Source organism: Cavia porcellus, unplaced genomic scaffold (genome assembly GCF_034190915.1).
Source record: "Cavia porcellus strain 051 isolate PalLab524CR breed Dunkin Hartley unplaced genomic scaffold, mCavPor4.1 scaffold_3, whole genome shotgun sequence".
Taxonomy (NCBI): Eukaryota; Metazoa; Chordata; class Mammalia; order Rodentia; family Caviidae; genus Cavia; species Cavia porcellus.
In genome coordinates this window covers 105,803,461-105,823,760 of record NW_026947486.1, presented here as the reverse complement: position 1 = coordinate 105,823,760, position 20,300 = coordinate 105,803,461, and the positions used below count along the sequence as shown (strand labels likewise).

The 20,300-nt window shown below is 37.0% G+C and overlaps 1 protein-coding gene across 8 annotated transcripts in view; it reads left to right on the top strand.

Annotated features, from left to right (window-relative positions):
* The window catches only part of Atp11c (ATPase phospholipid transporting 11C), a 179,743-nt gene that overhangs the window by 78,326 nt on the left and 81,117 nt on the right, over window positions 1-20,300 (top strand). For all 8 annotated transcript variants that reach the window (XM_063246475.1, XM_063246480.1, XM_063246477.1 and 5 more), the window contains 3 exons: window positions 10,944-11,063; window positions 17,517-17,606; window positions 19,943-20,023. In XM_063246475.1, the coding sequence (XP_063102545.1) occupies window positions 10,944-11,063; window positions 17,517-17,606; window positions 19,943-20,023 (291 nt within the window). The remainder of the gene's footprint in view (window positions 1-10,943; window positions 11,064-17,516; window positions 17,607-19,942; window positions 20,024-20,300) is intronic.

Sequence of the window (20,300 nt, the reverse complement as noted above, 5' to 3'; positions counted from 1 at the left end):
ATTTTCTGAGATCATCTTCAATTTCCTTTTTCAGTGTAATATAGTTTTCACTGTATAAGTCTTTCACTTCTTTCGTAAGAGTAATTCCTAAATATTTCATTTTTTTGCTTGCTAATGTGAATAGTCCAGTTTCCCTTATTTCCCTCTCTGTGGTTTTGTTGTTTGTGTATAGGAATGCTATTGATTTCTGAGTATTGATTTTGTATCCAGCCACATTACTGAATTTATTTATTGTATCTAAGAGTCTTTCAATGGAGCTTAGGGGGTCTTCTATGTAGAGTATCATGTCATCTGCAAACAATGACAACTTAACTTCTTCTTTTCCTATCTTTACCCCTTTTATTTCTCTTTCTTGCCTAATTGCTCTGGCTAGTACTTCCAGTACTATATTAAATAGGAGTGGTGATAAAGGACATCCTTGTCTTGTGCCTGATTTTAAAGTAAAGGCTTTCAATTTTTGGCCATTTAGTATGATGCTGGCTGTTGGTTTGTCATAAATGGCCTTTATTATATTGAGGTAAAGACCATCTATTCCAATTTTCTGTAGAGTTTTTATCATGAATAAATGTTGGACCTTATCGAAGGCTTTTTCTGCATCTATAGAAATGATCATGTGATTCTTATTTTTGGCTTTATTGATATGGTGGATTACATTTATTGATTTGCGTATGTTGAACCATCCTTGCATTCCTGGGATGAATCCCACTTGGTCATGGTGTATAATCTTCTTGATGATTTGCTGGATCCTATTTGCCAATATTTTATTGAGGATTTTTGCATCTGTGTTCATTAGGGAGATCGGTCTATAGTTCTCTTTTTTAGTTGGATCTTTCTCAGGTTTTGGTACTAGAGTGATATTTGCTTCCAGGAATGACTTAGGAAGGATTGCTTCCCTTTCAATTTCATTGAATAGTTTGAGGAGTGTCGGCATTAGGTCTTCTTTGTATTTCTTGTAGAATTCTGCAGTGAATCCATCTGGGCCTGGGCTCTTCTTGGTGGGTAAGGACTTAATTACATTTTCAATTTCAGTAACCGAGATTGGGTTATTCAACAGTTTTACATCCTCTTGATCTAGCTTTGGCACTTCATATGCTTCTAAGAAACTGTCTATTTCTTCTGTGTTATCAAACTTTTGAGAGTAGAGGTTTTCAAAATAGGTGTTGATGATCTTCTGTATTTCTATTGGGTCTGTAGTGACTTCTCCTTTTTCATTTCTTATTGCATGAATTTGAGCTTTTTCTTCCCTTTTTTTAATAAGGTTGGCTAGGGCTTATCGATTTTATTTATTCTTTCAAAGAACCAACTCTTTGATTTGTTGATCCTTTGGATTGTTTTCTTAGTCGTTATTGCATTGATTTCTGCTCTGATTTTTATAATTTCCTCTCTTCTTTTGGCTTTGGGCTTGACTTGCTCTTCTTTTTCTAGCTGTTTGAGGTGTAGCATCAAGTTATTTATTTGTATTCGTTCTGTTTTCCTGATGTGGGAACTCAGTGCAATAAATTTTCCTCTCAGAACGGCTTTCATTGCATCCCACAGATTCCGGTAAGTTGTATCTGCATTTTCATTTTCTTTTAGGTATTGTTTGATTTCTTCTTTAATTTCTTCTGTGACCCACTGATTACTCAAGAGTGTGTTATTCAGTTTCCATGTGTTTGTGGGATTTTTGCGGTATCTTTTATCATTAATTTCTAATTTCAGAGCGCTGTGATCCGATAACATGCAAGGGATGATTTCAGCTCTTTTGCACTTGTTTAAATATGTTCTATGAGCTAATATATGGTCTATTTTAGAAAATGATCCATGTACTGCTGAGAAGAATGTGTATTCTGATGTTGTTGGGTGGAACATTCTGTATATGTCTATCAAACCCATTTGTTCACAGGTATGATTCAGTTCTGTTATTTCTTTACTCATTTTCTGTCTGGTCGATCTGTCCCTTGGTGTCAATGGCGTATTAAGGTCTCCCGTTACAATTGTGTTACTGATAATTTGAGTTTTCATTTCTGTTAATAATTGTTTTATATAACTGGGCGCTCTGGAGTTTGGTGCATATATATTTAAGATAGTTATCTCTTCCTCTTGGAGTTTTCCCCTTACGAGTATGTAGTGACCTTCTTTATCCTTTATGGTCATTGTTGGTTTAAAGTTCACATTGTCTGCAAACAGAATGGCTACTCCTGCCTTTTTTTGGATTCCTGCTGCATGAAGAATTGTTTTCCATCCTTTGACTTTCAGTCTGTGAGTATCCTTCTGGGTTAGATGGGTTTCCTGTAAACAGCATATGGTTGGATTTTGTTTCTTGATCCATTCTGCTAGTCTGTTTCTTTTGATTGGTGCATTGAGACCATTTACATTAATGGTTATTACTGTTAAATGTTGTTTAATTGTAGGATTCTTATCTCTCTGCTGTTGCATCTTTATCTTTCTGTTCTGTTTAATTATTTGCTTTGCTTAGTGGTTTTTTCCTTTGTGTATCTAAACTGTCTTTCAACATTTTTTGCAGGGTTGGTTTGGTGTTCATGAAGTTCTTCAGCTGTTCTTTGTCATGGAAGTATCGTATTTCACCATCTATTTTAAATGATAGTTTTGCAGGATATATCAGTCTCGGTTGGAAATCATTTTGCTTTAGGATCTGGAATACTTCACTCCATGCTCTTCTTGACTTTATTGTTTGTGATGAGAAGTCTGCTGTGATTCTGATAGGTTTTCCTTTATAAGTGATCTGTCTTTTCTCTCTGACAGCTTTTAATAATCTATTCTTGTGTTGGATTTCTGGGATGGTGATTATTATATGTCTGGGTGTAGTTTTATTTTGGTTATGACTATTTGGAGTTCTATATGCTTCACTGATCCTGATGTCAGTTTCTGATCTCATGCTTGGGAAGTTTTCAGCTATTGCTTCTCTAAATATCCTCTTGATATCCTTTATGTTGTCTCCTTCTTTTTCATTAATCCCTATCATTCTTATGTTATTCTTCTTTGCATCATCTTGCAGTTGTTGAATTGTTGTTTCCTGATTCCTTGTTATTTTTAAAAGATCTTTCCTTTCCTGTTCACTTGCTGCAATCCTGTCTTCAAGGTCTGAAATTCTATCTTCACTTTCATTAAGGCGGTTTTTACAACTTTCAGTGGAGTTTTTTATTTCCTGTATATCTCTGTGCATCTGCATTATGTATTCTGTTTGTTTCTTATATTGCTCTTCTAGGGATTCTATCTTTTTGTTTAGTTCCTCCAATTTTTTATCTGTGTTTTCTTTAGATATATTTAGAATCTCTTTCATTTCTTTTATCATTTCTTCTTTTATCTGGGATATTATTTCGAGTTTGAATTTCTTTAAAGCTTCCTGGAGTTGCTTGTCAACTTCAGTAGCTATTGTGTCTAATATATGAGGAGGATGGGATATATTTTCTTCTAAATACACTTCTCCTAGGGTTTCCTGAGATGGGCTGGAGGTTTGAGTTTGTAATTTGGTCTTTCGTTTTGTCATTTTCCTATGTTTCTGTGTTTCAAGTGTTATTTGAAAGCCTCCTCAGGATCTGTTGAAAATCCCCTTCTATGTTTGCAGCTATTGAGACTCTGGCACCACTCTACCCCAGGCCATTGGGCCTGCAGAACCAATGGCCCTTCTCTGCTTGTTCAGAACTCCGCGGTTCCAGACAAGCTGGGCCTCAGGGACACTGTGCGCCCACCTGCCCCTTGGTAGATCCACAGCTCTTGGATCGCAGCCGGGTTAGGGTACTAACCACAGACCGCAGTGCCTCAGGAGCCTGTGATCCCTCCCTGCTTGCAGAGATATCCACAGACCTCCAGACAAAGGAAGGGCCTCCTGCGGGCACTCCGGATCTACCCAGCTCCTCCTCTGCACGCAGATGGCTCTGCGCGGCTGGGCACAGGCCGAGGTGCCTCAGGAACCCAGGACCCCTCCTCCTCCAGACAAAGGAAGGGGCCTCTGCAGGCGCTCCGGATCCGCGCAGCTCCTCCTCCGCACACTGATGGCCAGGCGCGGCTGGGCACCGGCCGAGGTGCCCCAGAAACCCGGGACCCCTCCTCCTCCAGACAAAGGAAGGGGCCCCCGCAGGCGGCTCCGGATCCGCGCAGCTCCTCCTCCGCACACCGATGGCCAGGCGCAGCTGGGCACAGGCCGAGGTGCCTCAGGAACCCGGGCCCCCTCCTCCTCCAGACAAAGGAAGGGGCCTCTGCAGGCGGCTCCGGATCCGCGCAGCTCCTCCTCCGCACACCGATGGCCAGGCGCGGCTGGGCATAGGCCGAGGTGCCCCAGGAACCCGGGACCCCTCCTCCTCCAGACAAAGGAAGGGGCCCCCGCAGGCGGCTCCGGATCCGCGCAGCTCCTCCTCCGCACACCGATGGCCAGGCGCGGCTGGGCACAGGCCGAGGTGCCCCAGGAACCCGGGACCCCTCCTCCTCCAGACAAAGGAAGGGGCCTCTGCAGGCGGCTCCGGATCCGCGCAGCTCCTCCTCCGCACACCGATGGCCAGGCGCGGCTGGGCACCGGCCGAGGTGCCCCAGGAACCCGGGACCCTTCCTCCTCCAGACAAAGGAAGGGGCCCCCGCAGGCGGCTCCGGATCCGCGCAGCTCCTCCTCCGCACACCGATGGCCAGGCGCGGCTGGGCACCGGCCGAGGTGCCTCAGGAACCCGGGCCCCCTCCTCCTCCAGACCTGCAGCTTTCTTTTTGGGATTTAGCTGCCTGTTTGTTAGCAGATTTCTACATGTCAGGATGCAGATGGTCCCATCTTTCCCTCCAGTCTCTAAAGATATATATATATATATATATATATATATATATATATTTCCTTTCTTCCTTCCTTCCTTCCTTCCTTCCTTCCTTCCTTCCTTCCTTCCTTCCCTCCCTCCCTCCCTCTTTCTGGCCAGGTTGTGTACAGAGGTTCTAGGACTTTTATTTATTCTTGTGTTTGGTTTGCATATGTATTTTTATTCATTTCCTGAGGGCAAACATGCATGGTTAGCTGGATTGTCAACCTCTCAGTTGATTCTGTCTGTAGAAGTTAAATGCCACCCTATTTAGAGTTGTAAAATTGTGAAGTGTCTGGAATTAAAAGTGGTCTATGATACAAGTTGCAAAGGTGAAAAGCAACTTTGAGACCTTGCAGATTTATGTATTTTTTGTGCATAGTCAAGACTCTGGGTTAGAAAAGATACTGTTAGGGGCTGCCGGGTATATGTTAGTGGCACAGGCACCTGCCTGGCAAGTGCAAGGTTGTGAGTTCGATCCGAGGTACAAAAAAAAAAAAAGAAAGAAAGAAAGAAAAGATAAAATACTGTTAATAAGAAAGGTTGCTGAGTTTCAGTAGAAACATAGCAGTCTCTAATCATATTTTATAAATGGAAAAACACCCGAGTCATTAAAAAAAAATCTTCCTGTCAGAACCTTTGAGTCAATTGCATTTCATTTTTTAGAGCCATCTTTCCATAATCTGAGATCCTTAGGTTGAGGACAAAGTTGGAGAGAGAAATCAGGTTGGTGATACTTAGTATGGATTGACTTAGTGCTATTAAATGGCTGCGTGGATCTCACTCATACAGTGTAAAGTCCAACTTCTAAGCTTTCAAACATGTTGTTCTTCTTAGGCAAGTTCTTATGGTTAATGTTTTTTCCTAGACACTGTATTGTGCTTGCTGATTTAGGTGTTTATGTGGAACTTAATATCTATTTCCTGTAGCTGTTTTTATTCAAATAAATACACTGCCATGAGGTAATGCCTAATTAGAGATGATCTTTGTGTCTGAATGAACTCTGTATATTTGTCTTTGGTGGAGTATTTAAGAATTCCAGTTAATATGACCACAATCAAGTTTTAAAGGCAAAGCAACCCAAAATGTCCTGTCTTGGTCTTGCTTCACTTCTTCTGGCAAAGGCTGAAAACAAAGCTTAATCACTTTTAAGTTTCAGTTTGCAGTAAAAGTAAAACCTGAAAAGCATGATTTTAAGGATGATTTTAGAATTATGCTGTAAATTGCACATTAAGATTACTCATTTTAGCTTGTTATAATGGGATGGGCTTGGAAATCCCAGCAAGGTAACCACAAGGATACATTGTAGTGATTTTTAACCAAGAGGTTTAACACACTGGAAATGGTTTCTTCTCTTCCCTTCAGGGCTTACCCCTATCCCAACCCTGGTGCCTTCGAGAGCATTTTAATTGGCACGTGAATTTTAATAAAACATTCTTTCATTTTGAGTTTTTGACGTTTCTTTTTGGGAACAGATTACGAAGTCCCAAAATATTAGTGTTTCACAAAAGAAAACAGGATTGGTTGGACTGTGAGCAGTTGCTTGTTTGTTTTTTTGAGGTACTGGAGATTGAACCTGGGGCTTTCACACTGAGCTACACACCTAGTCCTGTTTGTTTGTTTGTTTACTTGATTATTTGTTTGTTTGTTTAAATCTGGGGCAAGGTCTTGCTCATTTTCTCAGGCTGGGCTCAAACTTACAGTTGATCTTTGCCTCAGCCTCCCAGAATGCTAGGCTTGCAGTGTTTTACGACCCTGTCTAGTTGTGAAGTTTTAAATTTTTGCTAAGAATTCTTATCCAATGAGAAGAAAGTTGTTTTTAATTAGTTTAAACGCTGAAAGGAAATGTAGAACTATTAATAATATCATAAAAACTTTTAGAATGTTAGTAGACAACACTCAGAGAGAGAGAGAGAGAGAGAGAGAGAGAGAGAGACATCCAGACACCTCCTCTCTCTCTCTCTCTCTCTCTCTCTCTCTCACACACACACACACACACACACACACACGCACACACACACACACGCACACTTGCACATGCACAGAGACAGAGGTAGATAATGGTATTATTTCTCAGCCCCAGTTGTAAATTAGAACACATTATTAACCTGGGGAGCCTCTAGGAAAATTAAATTAAATGTTACATACTAAACAAAAGACACAGACATGCAGCAGTATTGTTTTTAAAGCCCATGTGTGACCGTGAGTAAGAATTTCATATTTATAGTTAAGTGATCCATTTAAATCAGCTAGCACCTGTGAAGGATAGGGGGATGGGCACCCCATACCTGTCATTCTGAACTCTGTGCCAGCTTTTGTAGTGACAATCTTGTATTGAGATCTCTATTTTCCTTCAGTTCTTATCTAGTCATGGGTCTAGAGGCTCTCAAGAAACAAATTATGCTTCCAGAAATTTTCCATTTCCTTTTTTTTTTCTTTCTTTTTTTCTTTTGAGACAAAGTTACCCAGGCTGGCCTTGAACTCAACCGCAATCTTTCTACCTAGTGAAGCAATGGAATTTTAAGATGATAATAGTTTAATAAAAGTGCTGTTTTACTTTGAATTTTATTGAGAGGCATTTTTTTGGTATAAATAACTTCTTAAAAGCAATAGTAAGGTTGTATTATGATTATACAATTAAGATTATACTGTGGATGTGTAAATCAAGTGCACAAAAGGTGATTTTTTTCAATTTATGTATCTTAAATTCAATTTTTAATATTTTTGATACTTTCTATAGAGTGTTTTCTGTCATTAAAATAGAGTTGGTGTCAGCATATTTCAAGTTAAAAAATGCTATTTCTAAGAATATTGGAGCAGGAATGAGTCTAGCACAGGTTTGACTTCCAGTGAATTAAAATGCATCATGAGACAGCAGGAATCATGCACTCCCACACGAAACTATCTTGTGTACTATCCAAATAGGACTCTTAAAATGCTTTCTACTTGGAGTTTTTCTGCGTTGGCAAAGGCACTTACTTATTCAGAATCACAGTAACTAACATCACTGTTTTAACACTCTACATTGGCAGCAAATGGAAAGTTACAGTGAATTTACACGTGAGTTCAAAATTGCCATTTTATGAGACTCTTTAAACACTATTACACAGTTTCGGGAAATTCCAGCAGAGATTGCAAGTTCATTCGATTTTAGGGTAAAACAGGCATAGAAGAGTCATCTACTTAATGCCACCACACCCCTAGTCTTCAGGCAGCTCTAAACCTAACTGCCTGGACTGGGTTCACCCTATTTTGAAAAATACTCATAAGTTGATATTCTACAACTTGTTTCAGGCATCTAACAATAGTCCCTGTCAGAATTTTATCTTTTCTATTCATATTTCCTCTCCCCCTCCCCTCACTCCCTTCCTCTCTCCCTCCTTCCCCTCTTTCCCTTCAGCACCTCAGGCATCCTCTAAGTCACAATAATTTCAATCCTTTTCTCCATTTTATGGAGCTAGAGGTCACTTGTGTCTTAATTGGAAAGAGATCAGAGAGATAAAATAATGTTATAAAAAACCTCTCAGTAAAGCTATAAATTTAATTCTAATGTAGGGAATTAATAAAAACATTATGTGCCTGAAAACTTTCATTGTTTTTTCTTTCCTATGTTCTCTGGCAAAGAAGTTGAAGACAATTAGTAATGGTTCATTTTCATTTTAAGCTGATCAGTAGTCACTGTATTGATGGAAGAAATCTATATTGGCAATGCAAGAAATTTTCTGCTTTACTGACACTCTACTTCCTTTGCCTCTCCCCTCTTACCACCACCTGCAGGATGACCTGAGGACTTGTAAAAAATAGCTCTTCCTTATTTACCTTATAGTGTCATCTTGCTTGTGTGTAAAACTAAACAACTATATGGATATTAAATTAAAGGTTTCAAATTGCAGTGTGTATACGGCCTCAACATTTTCCATAAATTCGAATTGCTGCACTATAAAGGTGAGGTCTGCTGTGAAGATTACAGAGCAGCCTTAATCTGCAACAGAGGTGAATGAACCCAAATAAACTGTAAATTCCATGGGTGCATTCACTTTCAATCGAAGTTTTGCCAAGTGAATATAATGGGAAATTTAGTGCTTTTATTAGTCAGACCTTGTACAGTAAATAAAGGTTGCAAACAGAGAAGCTAGTCCTTGAATCAAAGCTATCATTCTGATAAGAGTATTGTTTACTGGTTTCCAGGAACTATTTGCAATTTTTGTAGCATGCAAAGGACCTGGGAAAACAAATTGTGGTAATGCCCCTTCATTGGGCAGGCAGGTAGCTAAACTGTATAACACAGATAATTATTGAACTTTTCGGAATCTCCAGGGACCCTACAAATTCCCCTAACAGGTTGGGGCAGCTTTCCTGAAGTTTCCTTTTATATGCAACCTGAATTTTTTGCCTATTTCATCCCATTTATCTCAATTTTTTTAATATCCTAATTTCCTTTTGAGTGATGCTGTTCAAGTTTGATGATGCAGTGCTCCACTAAATAATTATTCTATAATGTAAAATGAAAATGAGATTTTATCTATGCTTTGACTTTTATTTTGAAAAATAAAACATTTTTCTGTGTAATTAGTGTAAGGTACACTCATTCAGACTTGAATAAGTCAAACATAGAAGACATTTGGAAAATTTTGAAAACTCTTAAGTGGTCTTGTTTGAAATTATTTTGAGGCTGAAGATTTATATCTTTGACCTTTAAATAGATCAGGAAGGAAAATCTGGTGGTTGTATATTTTAAAATATTTTAGGTTGAAGAATTATCTTTTAAAAAAATAAGGATGGGAATATATAAATGTATTTGGTTTGTTATTTTTTCCTTTGACTTAAGTATTTGGTAGTCTCAAGCACAATATAGTACCATCAGTGATGACTATCTCAGCTTCAAAAAAATGTATTCTGCTTTACAGTAAGAAAACAGTGAAGCTTTAGTGAAATTAAAGGGTAAGGTGAATAGAACATTATTGAACATTTAGAATCTGTGGATCTACTTTTTGATAATGTAAAATGAGCATTAAAAGTATATTATGTGAAAGGAGATTTATAGTATAATAGGCTGAGAGACTGAAAAAGTAACACTTTCCTGTGAAGCCAAAAAATTGCAAAGCTTCTTTGTAGAACTAGTTGATCGGTCCATTAATAGAAACATCCATTCCATTTCTGACCTGTATACTTACAGTATAATTATTTTATGTTTAGGAGTAATTTACATTTTACTTCCTGTTCTCCAGTAAGGTAGTTGACAAGGTTGTCCACAGTACAGTAGTTGTATGATAGATCATATATTCCTAGTCCAACCTTTTCTAAGTGTGTTGCTGTGAATATGATGATTGAGATGCATTTTGGCTATGGATGAAAGAAAACTGACTGTAAAAATAGGATATTGTTTCTCTAGGATGTCCTCCAAAGGTTCACTGGAATGAATTCATAATAGACTGATTAATAGGGGAAAAGATATGCAAATGCATTGATATATACTGTAGGTTAGAACAATCACAGTGCTATGATTACCCTGTGGGGTACAGGTACTGATAAACCCATCCTGTAGAGCAAGGAGAGATAGAGAATGCGACAATTTGATGAGTACTGAATGTTTTTAAATGAATGAATGGATCCAATGCTTTTTTAGACAATATTAGATGATTCTCTTTGGGAAATGTGTGGGCCTGCTTCTGAGGTGAAGAAAGCTTATGGCAGATTCTGTCCAGGAGTGGCTCATTGTTCAATCCTCCTTCCTATAAATAAGAGTTTAGTTAATGAAAACTCCAGAAAAGGACCAAAGGTAATTGTTTTTGTCTTTGAAGTATCCACTATAGGATCAGAGTAAAGCTGCTTGAGGCCTATACTGCAATGTTTGCTAAGGCCTTTAAGATAATCAGTACACCAGAGTACCATATTTGGTGTTAACTTCCCTGAATTCCTTTAGAAGCTTTCTTTAATAAGTTTAGTAAAATTGTACTGTTTAGCCTCAGAACATATGGTCAATGTAACATTTTTACCAATCTTGACTAAGTAACTGAGAGCTTAGTAGAGTTTGAATCTCCTAACAAGATTTTCTACTCTACTATCTCTCCCCAGGTTATAACCAAATGTGTTTAGGCCAAAATTTAAGGTTGGAGGAAGCATGGAGAAGTATAATATAAAACTAACTTTCCCTCTCTTTTTCTTGGTCAGTGTGCTGGAGAAGAAAAACGAGTTGGTACGCGCACAGTGTTTGTTGGCAATCGTCCACTTTCAGAAACAGAAACTTACGTTGCACAAAGATTTTGTGATAATAGAATAGTCTCATCTAAGGTAAGTTTTTTTTAAAAAACTTTTTAAAAAAATTTTATTTAAAAGGAAAAAGAGAAAAAACAAAACAAAACAAAGTGGTGTAAGGGTACAAGTAATACAGAACTACATGTTCACATGGTGAGATAATGAAATTGTTAATGCTTCTGAGGAAGCCAGTACATTTACATATGCATACACTGTATGGTTATGCACTTAGGCAGATCACGTGCTGACTATGGCACCCCCAAAGGCAGTTTATTCTTTTGAACCCATCAATTTGTCTTTTAGCCAAAAGATCATTCACTTGTCTTCCATTATGATTCACAGGGCCTGTTGATTATGCATTACTTTAAACCTTAATATATGCCAAAAGTAGTAATTATTGAACTGAAGTTATAGCTAAATGGTAGTGTACTTGTCTAGAAGGCTAGAAGCTATAGCAGTGTTGCAAATGAAAAACAAAAGAAACAAACCCAATACTGTAATAATTTCCTGAGTTGTCACTGAATGAATGGGATAGGATGTAAATGATTTGTATTCTTTTAGAGAGTATTGTCCTGGTACAGCTTTCTTTTGCCTCTCTTTCTGGTGCCCCCACCAACCTCCCTGACAAATTCCTCAGTTCTAAAGGAGAGCTTTCTTCTTAGTGTACTGCTTGACTTGTGACTTCGTAAGAGTTCACTCACTGTGTCATCATTTGAATAATCACTTATTCCAGTGTAGTATAATACTAAGAGCGATGGCCTAGAACTTTGAACATTCATGTTTAAATCCAGGCTGTGTTCTGGGCCCAATTAAATTCTGAATGTATTCACCTGGGAAATGGCTAGTAATCCATATGTGAAAATACTTTCTATGGTGGCTGGTACCCCGTAGTTACCGTTCTACAAATATTATTTAGCTTATCTTTACTACTGGCTAGTGATGCTAGGTGTTAGATGGCCCACTGCCATCTTTTGTACCATGGAATAAACTGATAATTTTCCTCACTTCCTCACACAAGATGGTAAGACAGCTTAAATGTTGGTGACATTTGGGTTCACTGTAGATTCCATAGGACCTGAATCACAAAATGAAGCCCTGCCTTTACAAATAAAGTGTTTTGGTTTTCAAACATGTATTTGATTTATTCTTTGGGTAGTGACAAAGAAGACATATTTATTTGGAAGGTTTTCATGTAAAATATAAAACATGTAAAATATAAAACTGAAAACTGTTGCCTGATGAGCAGTTCTCTAGGCCTTTAGAATAATGTAAGTATGTTTGGATAAAATGTTTGTTTCCTGTGAATCTTACATCCTATACAGAAGTTTTATCTTCAGCCAGTGGTTTATATGTTTGTGCTCAAGATAGTACTCCTTTCACTGGAAGTTATGGCATCCAACCACAATCAGTAGTAGACCTTTGACTCAAAATCATAGACTCATAGAGCTGAAAGGTCCTAAAAGGTTATCATATTCAGGTTGCTGACTTGCAGATGAAGAAACTCACCAGAGAAATGAATGACATCGTCACCAAGCCTAGTTAGTGACAAAGCCTGGTGTCTCTGAAGAAATTATTTTTTATATTACAGTATTTGAGATCTTGTTTTTTTGCATCAAAGTGGAATATAGTATATGAAAGGTAATAAAATGGTAGAGTATTTTCCATGTCTTATCTATCTTCACTTTTGACAGTAGGCAAGACAATGCAACAGGAACCCATGGGACAACTAAAATTCTGCTTTTAAACCAGAATGAGGAAACATTTCTTCACTGATAGGTTTTTTTCCTCTGAATATTACATTTTTAGTTTTCGTGATTAACTGATTTCTTTTTCATAAAAACTGCAGAGTAGAAAGCGAACAATTGGCAGTATAGTAAGAAGAATAAATGAAATCTTAATATCATAGTCTTAATACTATAATGAATAACTGTGAGCATCATATACAGTGTCATGGTGAAAAGCTTTACCCCTGAAGACTGAAGGGCTGGTTTGAAATTTAAAGTTGTTAAACCTGTATTTTAATTTGTTACCTATAAAATATGGATACTAGTAGAATCTACCTCAAGGAATTGTAAAGATAAAATGAAATAATTCTCACAAAACATTTAGCACTGTGGCTTTAGTAAACAACTCAGTAAACAATAGCTGCTATTTGTGCTTCTATAATTATTACAGTACTGGGCAGGACAATTGATTTTCTCTGGTGCATAGGTTTGAATATGTATTGCGGTCTCTGTTAGAAGGAGATTTTCAAGTCTACTCTAGAGAAATCAGCAGTTTTATAGTGGGACCTGTTTTTCCTCACATTTTTTGGCTCCTTGTATTTATACTGAAATCTTATTCAATACATAGACAATTTATAGCACGTTATCAACTTTCTAGTTTTGTAGCAAGTTCTGATTTCTTTTCTTTACACTTCAGTGATAAAAATAACTATCTTGTTTGCAAATATCATCCATGATGTCAGTGTAACATTGGGAAATAAGTGCTGTTAATGTAGCAACACTGAAAACTAATATGTTGGCCTACTTAAAATTTTATTTACCGATATAATTAGTGTTTTTTATTTCTCCTGGGAACACAACTGTGCTTTCTCTTGGGAATACAAATGCTTTAGAAAAAAATGTGTCCTCTGCAGCTGTACTATTTTAATATACTCTGCAGGGACCTTTAGGAATCACCAGAATTTCATAGTTAATACAAAACTTGGAAATTTTCTTTAGCAAATAGAGCATTCATTGCACTTTGTTAAGATTTTTAGGATCTTTAGCTTTCATCATGTTGATTTCTTTTTAAAGAAAATTTCTTTTTAAAGAAAAATTTCTTTTTTTCCTATAAAAATGCTGAGCCTTACCCTGAAGGCCTTTCCATGGAATAATAATCCATAGGGAACTCCACCTAACTCATTTGGAACATATGCTCATGCTTAAACGTATGTCATGGGTCAGCTTCAAGCTTAAAATTGCATTGGCATTTCTCAATTAAAAAGTCAAAAACATCAGTAGACTTTATTAGACTTCTCTGTTCAGTCATATCTGACTTCTTGAAAGTATCTTGTAATTCTGATTCAGTTTTGTTTGTTGCCTTCTTTTGCTCTTAAATCTGAATTTATGGTATAAATAGCAGTTTTTAACAGATGAAAGAACATTCTCCATGAAGTTGGTAGTTGAATTGACTGTTGAAATACTCAAAATTAGATTTAATGCCTACACTAAGGAGAGTCCATAACAAAATGGATACAGTAATTTAGCAGAGTGTGGTCAGTTACTAGGATGAGTTGCTTATTTGCACTTATTTTATTCCTTTGCTTTCAGATCCTAGTATTATAAAAAGCAGTGCTCATTCTGGTAGCTTTATTGGCTACTAACTTTGTTACTTTATGTAATTACTGCATTTATAACCCCCATTTTTCTTTATCTTTGCTGTCCAGACATATTAGAATAATTTATTGGAGCCATGGTTTCTCCGTCAGCTTTTTTTTTTTGTGTGTGTGTGGGGGGGCTATCTTTTTGGGACAAGGTGTCGCTGTGCGGTTCAGACTAGCCTTTAACTCACTTTGTAGCCCAGGCTGGCCTCAAATTTGCAATTGTCCTGCCTCAGTCTCCCCAGTGCTGGGATTACACACATGTACTACCATGCCCGGTTCATTCAGCATTTCTAATGCTAAATTGGAAGTTTGGTGAGTAGAAATAAAAATAAATTTTTCTTTTTCTTTTTCTTTTTGGTGCAGAGGATAGAGCCCAGGACCATATGTTTGCTTAACAGGTGGTCTACTGCTGACTTATACCCCCAAGCCTCCAGACAAGTACAATTCTAAAGCTGCCTTTTGCTTAAATGAAGTAACAGACTCTTAATAGGTGACAATCATATTAACTTCCCTCCTTTGAATGTAGAAAATTATTTAGTAAAGTTAAAAGATTTTAGTTTCAAGTTAAGTTGGCAATAGATGTGTGAGGTAATGACCCACAATATATTTTCACTTTCAAAGATCATATTTATATATCAATTATTTAATTCCTTACAAAGTAGAGGAAAAATACCTTGTACATATTTGAAATGCTGATATTTTCCTGCAGAATGTTTGAAGTATGTCTAAATATTAGAGCTGTTTTTTAAGTATATAGTTGTGTGTTCAGACAGTATGAAAGATCCTTTTACTGACTTCCAAGCAAGGACTTATGACAGAAATATCAGTTCTCATTTTTTGTGTTTAAAACAACTATTATACATATTTTCTTCCTGTGATTAACAATGCTTTTGATTTGTGGCACCTAGGGAATACACTTTGTTGATAAATAGGTTAACTTCAATAACTTCGTGTATACGATTCTTAATTCAGTTTCATCTTGAATTACAAAACTAAAATGTACATTTCTCTTGGTCTGCATTAAAATATTGTATTTGTAGTATATGGAAAGGTGAGATGTGAATCTTAATTTGCCCTTTAGTTAAATTAGTGCAGTAAGTGACCAAGGTTTTAATTCCCTTCTTCCTTCCGTCCCGCTGCCCTCCCTCCATCCATCCCTTTCTTCTTTCCTTTTTGTTAGGTACTGGGAATTGAACCCAGGGCCTTCATACTGAGCTATATCTCCAGGCCTTTTTTATTACTTATTTTGACATAGGGTTTTGCTACGTCACTGAGTTGTTCAAACTTGCAAGCTTTCTGCCTCAGCCTTCCAGAGTACTGGGATTACAGTATACACCACATGTGGTTTGATTATGATTTCTTGATTAAGAAATCTTAATATGAGCTGGGTACAGTGGCACATGCCTGTAATCCATCCCAGCGTGGGATAAGCAGGAGGATCCTCACAAGTTCCAGCCAGCCTGGCCTATATAACCTTGATGTTTCTTGTGTGCTTATTTGTGGTAAGGGAGTATATGACACCTTGAGGCCTCAGTAGCTCATGCCTTGATGAAGGAGAGAAGAGGACATAATAGCCTTAGTTTCTTGTAAGCAAGTAACTAGAGTTTCTCCAGGAGCAGTCATTTAATAAGTTGAAACAATGATGGAGGTAAGGATGTACCTCAGTGGTGGTACATTTGCTTAGCATATCTGACGCTCTGGGTTTAATGTTTGTCAGCACTTTAAAAACAAAACAAAACAGTGGCAGACTAATGGTTTAGAAACAGCAATTACAAAAGTGTTCCCTTTTGATGTGGGAACACTAGTGTAATTGTCATTTATTGTTTGAGAACAGAAGGTCAGCAGTCAGAAGCTTAGTTGTTAGCCTGTAGTTGGAATGTAACTTATTTTTTTTAGGAAATTGATCTCAATTAATTGGGGGTAGTTTAAGTGCCCTTTAGGACTGTTTTGGCTTCAAAGTGATGAGATCAGTGGTTTCTGGTAGTTTTTATTTTTGGTCACAAGCTGCTTTGGGAACCTCATGAACAATATTGGAGTTTTTTCCTAAATAATGCACATATGTGCCCAATTCTGCATTTGGTCCTTCCCTAAAGCTCTTTCTTAGACCCCAGTTCTGAGTTGGCTATTGGTTGCAACATAGCTGCTCTGCTGAATGTATTTGCCTCCATTTTTCTTTATTTTTCTCAGGATTCTCTCAACTTTGAGCCCATAACTTTTCTTAAAAAAAGAGAGGGTAATAGTAAATTCCCATATACTGTACTTCGCCATGGTCTGTGACTATGACTTTCCAATCACCTTATTAATGGATGTATTCTCATGTGTATAATTGGGATGGAGATCTTTAAAATGTACAGTTAGCCTTTTATGTTAAGAATCTTGTTTCTGGTCTTCTTTAGGCATCTAGAAAAATCCAACATCTAGTGACTTTTAAATGACCCAGTCTTTGTGCTTAAGTTATCAGTAAGAAAGTACATGTGATTTGATACTTAACCACCGAATTCTGACCTTGTACCTTTGTGTAATTTGGCATTTAAACGTTTGCCAAACCCCAGGATGGTGTGTTGTTAATTAAAATCAAAGCCCTACATGTCCCAGGATTGGATGTATAGCTTCTCAGAAGTCACGAAGATGTGAGGTATTGGTAAGGAGAGAGATGATGAAGGAACTGACAGTTATCCAGACTTGAAAGTTTAGCAAGGCAAGGGAAATGAATTTCTCATTCATTTGTGCAAATACTTTACTGTTTGATCTGTACTAGGGACTATGCTAGGTGTTGTGGAAAAAGTAGTTAACAAAACATGAACAGTCTGCTTTTATAAGTGCTGAATAGGAAGTATATAGAGGATCATATGAAAATACATAACAAGAAACCTATTTTAGATTGGATTAAAGAAATAAAAATATGAGAATAGATGGCCATTGTAATGAGTGAAACCTCATTTCTGAAAAAAATTATGTGCCATTCCTGTAACTATATGTGTATGCATATATGTGAGGTCTGGGTTTCAAAGTATTAGGTATACTAAGTATCACTTTATATGATAATCTGGGCCATATTAGTCATTACTATAAAATTTTTTCAAGTTTTTTTTTAAATAGTATTTTTTCTTCATCCTTTATAGTATACACTTTGGAATTTCCTCCCAAAGAATTTATTTGAACAGTTTAGAAGAATTGCAAATTTTTATTTTCTCATCATTTTCCTTGTACAGGTAAGAGTTTCATAAATGGCTGTTCATTTTAAAAACTTGATTGCCTTAAAAAGAAGTTCCTAACCTTAAAATGACCTGTGATTAAAAACAGAGACATTGTATGACTTTTTAAAGTAGAAATAATTACATTTTAAGACTTACGTGATTTTTATAGATTTGGAAAACTGTGTTTTTACTAGAAAATTTGTTGAGATTTTATTGCATTGTTTCTTTAGATTTTTGTATGTTTCTTCATCCAAGAATAAAGTATATTGTGTAACATTAAATTTATTGGTATATCTCAAAGCTGGAAATAGTTCAAACTAATAGTTTCACTTTGTTAAATACCCATTCCAGCCTAATTGAAAACTTAATCACTTATCATCCTAATTACTAGTTTTGTTCTGCCACATTCACTTCACTCCCTTTAAGTGCGAATGCATGGTAGTTCAGTCTGAATTTCTTGTTCTTTCTACTGTTTTGCATTTAAAATTTTAGACATTTTAAATTGCATCTTCCATCTTCAAGTCTCTAAGCTATGAAAATCTTTCCCTTATTGTAATTATCCCCTGAAAATGTTGCAACACTAAAGGTAAATTTTTCTCTTATTTCATTTTTTAAATGAAGCAGAAAAATCCCAGTGAAATTGCTCAGTGGCTTTGCTGATGTTAAGTGCTTCTGTTTATCCACTTTGAGGTTTTGAATAAATGGTACTGTAATCAAATTTGACCCTACTATTTAAAAAAATTTGTAATGTAGTATAGGAAGATCCAATTTGAATACTGAAAAATAGAACATATAAAAAGAAAGTCCTCTAGATCCATGGTCTGATCTCTTAGATGGATAAAGTAAACTACACAGTGATTTCTGCTTGCAAGAGTCATTGTATTTGATGGACAATATTTTTTCATTCAATTTAGCAAATAGATACTAGGCACCTAGTGTGTGCCATGCAATTGTCCACACATGAGAAATGGTAGCAGGTACAGTGAACATCAAGCTGTGACTTTCTACCCATAAGAGGTTTATGTTATTGTCAAGAAGACAGTCCCGTGTTTGCTTAATGTAATAAAAGCCATTCAAGTAGCACGAGCTAAGTGCTTTCAGTATCCCGTAGAAATCCTGATATTTTCCTACCCAAGAGGAAATTAAGAAGGCTTCAACAAATAGATGATACATGCCCTGAGCCTTAAAACATTAATAGAAATTTACCTGGTAGACAATGCTGGACCAATGTTCCAGGGGTGGAGAAGAGGTTACATAAGTCACGGAACTGTGTAAAAAACTCACATGTACACTTCTGTGTGGCTTGGGCAGGCCTAGCTGGAGGTTAGTATTGAGAGCCAGTGAGTTATGAGGACAAATTAAAGTTTTGATTATCTTCTCTCAAATCTACTACTTTTAGTATTTTTTATTTTAGTAATCAAGACATTATCATCCCACTTGGTTAACATCCAAGTGTTAACCAGACACTTGCAAGACATCTTTGATCACTTAAACTGATTCCTACCAGTCCTACCATTTGGCCTCCTAAAGATCTCCGCTATTTCTTTCCATGTCTGCCGCTTCCACACTAGTCCAAGATAGCATCTTTTACCTGGATTATAGCAATGGCCTCTCAAATGAACTCCCTGCCTCAACTCTTTTTCCTACCACTCCATCTTCCACAGGACACTGAAAATGATTCTGTTCATGTGACCTCTTCCGCCCTAAAACCTTCAGGGATTTTTCATTGTTTGTGGAATGAACAGTGAACAGCTTACTATGGCCTAGAGGCCCCTTCACAGTCTCTGCCTCCCTCCCTCTCCGGCCCTATCTTATGCCACAGTCTCTTAGACATTGGCTTCCTTTGTTTCATTCATGTGCCTTTCTCCCTCCTATCATAAGAGACTGTGTGTGTACTGCTCACTGTACCTGGAAATCCGTCTTTAATTTAGTTAATTCTTTTTTACCTTCAGATCTTAGCATCTGCACACTTGCTTTAATGTCTGCTTTCTCTCATAAGCTTCCAGCTACATGAAAGGAGGAATTTATTTCCATCCTGTTTAAAGCAGCATCTTTAGAACCTGGCTGGTAACAACACAAGGGTTGACTGAGTGCTACTCAACCAATAAGGGATAAATGAATGGATATATTTCATTAAAAGAATTAGTGGAAGCTGGGCTGAAAACAGCCTGAATTTTTTTAAAATAACTACTGTGTGGGTTGCCTTTGTTTTAATGAAAATTAACATAAACCCTGTTACAGGAATGTGTTTTGTCTTTAATTCTGTCTGAAATGTTTTTAACATGTAAGTGATGAACTATGAATTAATGGCTGATTTTTCATTTTACTTTCAATTTAACTTCTTTACCTAGGTCACAGTAGACACACCTACTAGCCCAGTTACTAGTGGACTTCCACTTTTCTTTGTTATAACTGTTACAGCCATTAAGCAGGTAAATGTATTTACACTTATGTCTTCTTTTCAATCTAACCTGATTTTGAATTTCATTGTCAAAGAATATGTAGATACTATAGGCATTATTCTTGATGGCTTTAGTTTATATATGGTTCCTCATGAAAACTTATTTAACTGTAAGTAAGGCACGTCCTTAATTTATTGCTTCATTCCTCCTCAGTATCTGTGTAATGGGAGGGTAAACATAAAAGGGTAGGTAGAAGATACAGCTTAGTTGGGAAATCAGGTGTGAATTTTTATTGTGCATTCATAGT